The 4539-nt window shown below is 55.8% G+C and overlaps 1 protein-coding gene across 1 annotated transcript in view; it reads right to left on the reverse strand.

Moving 5' to 3' along the window:
* The window catches only part of CRYGN (crystallin gamma N), a 7806-nt gene that overhangs the window by 2656 nt on the left and 611 nt on the right, over window positions 1-4539 (reverse strand). Inside the window, exons 2-3 of the mRNA XM_077761189.1 lie at window positions 2941-3189; window positions 408-553 (exon numbers count right to left, since the gene is read on the reverse strand). Coding sequence (XP_077617315.1) covers window positions 408-553; window positions 2941-3189 — 395 coding nt within the window. The remainder of the gene's footprint in view (window positions 1-407; window positions 554-2940; window positions 3190-4539) is intronic.

Raw genomic sequence — 4539 nt, forward strand, 5'->3', positions numbered from 1 at the left:
ACCCCCCCCCCCGGGGGGGGGGGGGAGGGCCCATAGGAGAGCCCCAGTTCAGGGGTCCACTTTGCAGAGTAGGACCAGGGTATGCAAGGTAAGCAGAGTTCCCCTGGCTCAAGGGGACCAAAGCACTGTCCACGAGCTCAGTTTAATCATAGATACCAGCTGGTCTGCAAAGGGCCGGCCTCCCTCCGCCCCCACGGTGGAGACCTATCACTGGGGCCCCAAGTCTCCAGAGACGTGGAGGACGCCTCTGCACTGCTTGACTGGGGTAGAGGAGGTAGCCGAGGGGGTGCCGGGCCTACCCCGCTGCTGGGGTCTGAACCCACCCTGCAGCCTCCCCCAGCCCCCCCCCATTTAGCTGTGTAGGGACCAGCCCGGCTGCCGTCGGCGGCCTTGCGGCCTCTACTTACGCGCCGTCTCCGTACACCTTGACGGCGTTGACACAGTTCTTGGCCCAGCCCCGACTCTGCAGGAAGGGACAGTCGTCCTGAAACTCCAGGCACTGGCCGGTGAAGTTGCAGCCCTCGAAGATCTCCAGGCGGAAGTTCTCCCCATGCTGCGGGCCCGTGGGAGCCGAGGAAGGAAACGAGGCAACAGGGCTGAGTCCCCCCAGCGGGCGCCCCTCCCACGACACACTAAGCCCACGAGGCGGGGAGCTCAGAATCGCATTCTGCCTCCCTCTCTCTTTGCCCCTCCCCTACTCACTGACGGACTCTCTCTCTCTCACTCTCAAAAATAAACATTGGGGTGCCTGCCACCCCAATGTAAGCGGCCCACCCAGGACTCTGCTTGTCTTGGGACATGAGATGGGGTTGGATGAAAGGCGCCTATCACTTTAAAAGGCTTCAGAGCCCCTGAACCGGGCCACTCTCCTCTTTCCTCAACTAAAGAATCCAGGGGTTGGAGAGGGCCAGACTGCCCTGGACACAGTGGCCGTGGGCCTGGGCCACTGGCTTCCTTTCTGGTGCCTGGACTGGGGGGACTTTGGCCCCAGCCACACCAACGCCTTCCTCTGCCCTTCATCTCCACCCGGGGGCCTCAGGCCATGGGCAAGCCTTTCAACGATAATATTTTACAAACTGTAACCAAACCTTTTATTTAAACACGAAGCCAGAAATCTAAAACAAATAACAGTGCCCTCATTTGCTGAAATCCCCGCTTACTCACTGGGATGACACTATATAGCTCCCTATAAGATTCCTTGCATTTCCAGAAGGCAGAGGAGAGCTGGCTCCGGGGGCGCAGGGGCTGGGCCTGCCTCACAGCTGGCTCTGAGGGGAGCTCTTAGGAGAAAAGCACTCAAAAGATACCTCGGGGAGTTTTCATATAAACAGCGTTACGCAGGGGCGCCTTCGTGGCTCAGGCGGTTAAGCGTCTGGCTCTCAGTTTGGCTCAGGTCATGATCTCATGGTTTTGTGGGTTCGAGCCCCATGTTGGGCTCTGTGCTGACAGCTAGCTCCGAGCCTGGAGCCTTCTTCGGATTTTGTGTCTCCCTCTCTCTCTGACCCTCCTCCGCTCAGCTCATGCTGTCTTTCTTTCTCTCGGAAATAAATAAAACATTAAAAAAATTAAAAATAAATAAATAAACTCAAAAAATGTAAAAAAATAGTGTTATGCAAGATCCAGGGCCACCCATGTTAATTCCTTTTTCCAAATGTCTCTGGCCTGGTGGAAATACATACAAAGGAAGCATAGGGCGCCTGGGGGGCCCTGTCGGTTAAGTGTCAGACTTCGGCTCAGGTCATGATCTCATAGTTCATGGGTTTGAGCCCCGTGTCGGGCTCTATGTTGACAGCTCAGAGCCTGGCGCCTGCTTCGGATTCTGTGTCTCCCTCTCACTCTCTGCCCCTCCCCCATTCGCACTCCATCTCTCTCTCAAAAATAAATAAAACATTAAAAAAAGAATAAAAGGGAGAAGGGGGACCCCATACAGGAGGCCCCTTCCCTGGGGTTCCTGAGCTGTTCCCTTAGGACCACCTGACCCCCATGTCCAGGGACAGGACCTTCTACAGACACCTCACTGAGACTCTGATGACCCTCTGGTTCAGGAATCTGCCTTGTCCCACCCAACCATGAGGACCTCACATCAGGTCAGCTAGCACTTGTCACATGGGAGAATCCTATGGAACAGGAATGCCCGGTCCTCCGATCCCCCCGCAGGGGCAGCCAGACATGAACCGTCCATCACCGTGGGTAGGGACGCCCCTCCTCTGCTCTCCCTACATACGCTAGGCCACGCTTTGAGATGACAGCCACTCGTGTGGCTCCCAGACGCCCACCCCCAAATTCCTGAGGACCAGCTGGTGACTCAGGCCTCCTCCTTCAGTCATTCCATGGTCAGAGCCTCGAAGTCTCCTGAAAAGTGCTACACGGTGACCCATGCGAGTGGACACATCAGGCCCAAATCGGCCTCACTTTAGCTACATTCTCCCCCATCCAGTTGCAAATCCAAACTTCTAATATTTCCAACAGCATTCTAAGTGGAAAAGTCAGCAAGATCTGGGGACCGGAAATTGAAGGTGGCCCCTGATACATGCCTGTAAATGTCAGGTATAAAAATTTCCACGGGAAGGGGCCCCTGGGTGGCTCAGTCGGTGAAGCGACCAACCGACTCTTGATTTGGGTTCAGGCCATGATCTCATGGTTCGTGAGATCGAGCCCTCCGTCAGGCTCTGTGCTGGGCCTGGAGTCAGCTTGGGATCCTCTCTCCCTCTCCCTCTGCCCCTCCTCCGCTCTCTTAGACATAGAAAGAGAACTTCCAGAGGTGGCCCTGGCTCTCTCCTGTTCATTCCCACGCCATCCCACACACGGGGGAGTGCCGGGTCTGTATGGGGGCATCTCCACATTTTAAAACATCCCACAGCTTCATCAGATCTTAAAGCTGGGAGGGCCATGCAGCCCTGACCCTCGGTCACTCTGGCCCCCAGCCGGAAGCCCACTCACCATTCCCACCGGCCGGCAGGAGCCCATGTGGTCGTTGTGGCCATTCCAGCAGAGGAAGTCAGGGTAGTCGCCGTGCTCCAGGATGAACTGCTGGCCCCGGAAGTCGGGGTGATCGTAGCAGACCCAGGCTCCGCTCTCCACGCGGATGGAGTTCACGCGGTTCATAAAGCCCCGGTCCTGGAAGTTGTCACAGTCCCCGTAGACCTCGAGCTTCCGTCCTGTGAAGTGCTTGCCTTCGTAGAAGGTGATCTGGAAAGGCCAGGTTAGAGGGCTCGGGGTCACGGGCTTCTCTCAGTCTTGGGGGCAGACAGCTGGGGTCTAACACCCTCGACTGAACCCTGATTCCCAAGCTTGCTCTGCACAGTAGGTGCTCAACACTGTTGGCTGGGTGAACGAATGCAAGCGTGGTGGGTTGAGGTGGGATCCAGGGCCTGGCCCTCCCTACTCTGGGAGCCCGCGGTTAAGCAGAGGGATTTCAGAAACTATCTGGGGACAGGGATTCCTCCTCTATCCCTGGCCCATTTGAAAACAGGATCCTTTCAAACTTCCATTGCATTAAAAATATTTTTGAGACAGAGTGCAAGCGTGAGAGCGGCAGAGAGAGAGGGAGACACAGAATCCAAAGCAGGCGCCAGGCTCTGGGCTGTCAGCACACACAGCCCCCCGACGCGGGGCTCGAACACACAAACTGTGAGATCGTGACCAGAGCCGAAGTCGGACGCTTAACTGACTGAGACCCCAGGCACCCCTTTCATCGCATTTTTTTAACCTCACTTTTTGTTCATTGTTAAAACCTAACATCCAAGTGTGTTCAGAAGAAAAGCACTTCGCCCACCGCCCCATCACCATAACCCCAACATTGAATTCTGGAAAGTCAGGTTCCTGGGACCGAGCCCCTTCCTGGGAGAGCCTGAACGCTGCGGAGAGCAGTCAGAGCCCAGTGCAGGGATTAATGGCTAACAAGGGGGCTTTTTCAACGTAACTCAGCCCTTTGTTTACTAGGCCATTCCTGTGGGTGACGGGCCTGTGTCAGACCTGGAACATTACCAACTCAGCGGTCACAGTTCAGACACCGTGCCCTACGGCAACGTAGCACCGACCATTCCCCTTGTCCCTAAGCTAAACAGCATGAACTCTGTCAACCCCAGGGTTCGTTTTCTGCGGTGCACCCTGAAATCCCAACCATTCAATAACTGTTTGGGCTTCAAGAATTGTGCACCCAGGGGGCGCCTGGGTGGCTCAGTCGTTTAAGCGTCTGACTGGCTCAGGTCATGATCTCACGGTTCGTGGGTTCAGGCCCCACGTTGGGCTCTGTGCGGAAGGCTCAGAGCCTGGAGCCTGCTTCAGATTCTGCGTCTCCTTCTCTCTCTGACCCTCCCCTGCTCACACTGTCTCTCTCTCAGAAATAAATAAAACATTAAAAAAAAAAAAAAAAAAAGAATCCTGTGCCCAGAAGGGCCCTGGCAAAGTACAAATTAATGTCCTGGGGCCTGCTAACTGGGGTAATCATTTATGCTGACACCCGCTACTACCCTTCTGGGTGCCCTGGGCAGAGCCAGGGCCTGACTTCCCAGGGGGTGAATGGGGGGGCACAGGGGC

The sequence above is a fragment of the Crocuta crocuta genome, unplaced genomic scaffold (genome assembly GCF_008692635.1).
Source record: "Crocuta crocuta isolate KB4526 unplaced genomic scaffold, BGI_CrCroc_1.0 scaffold408, whole genome shotgun sequence".
In the NCBI taxonomy this organism is placed as follows: Eukaryota; Metazoa; Chordata; class Mammalia; order Carnivora; family Hyaenidae; genus Crocuta; species Crocuta crocuta.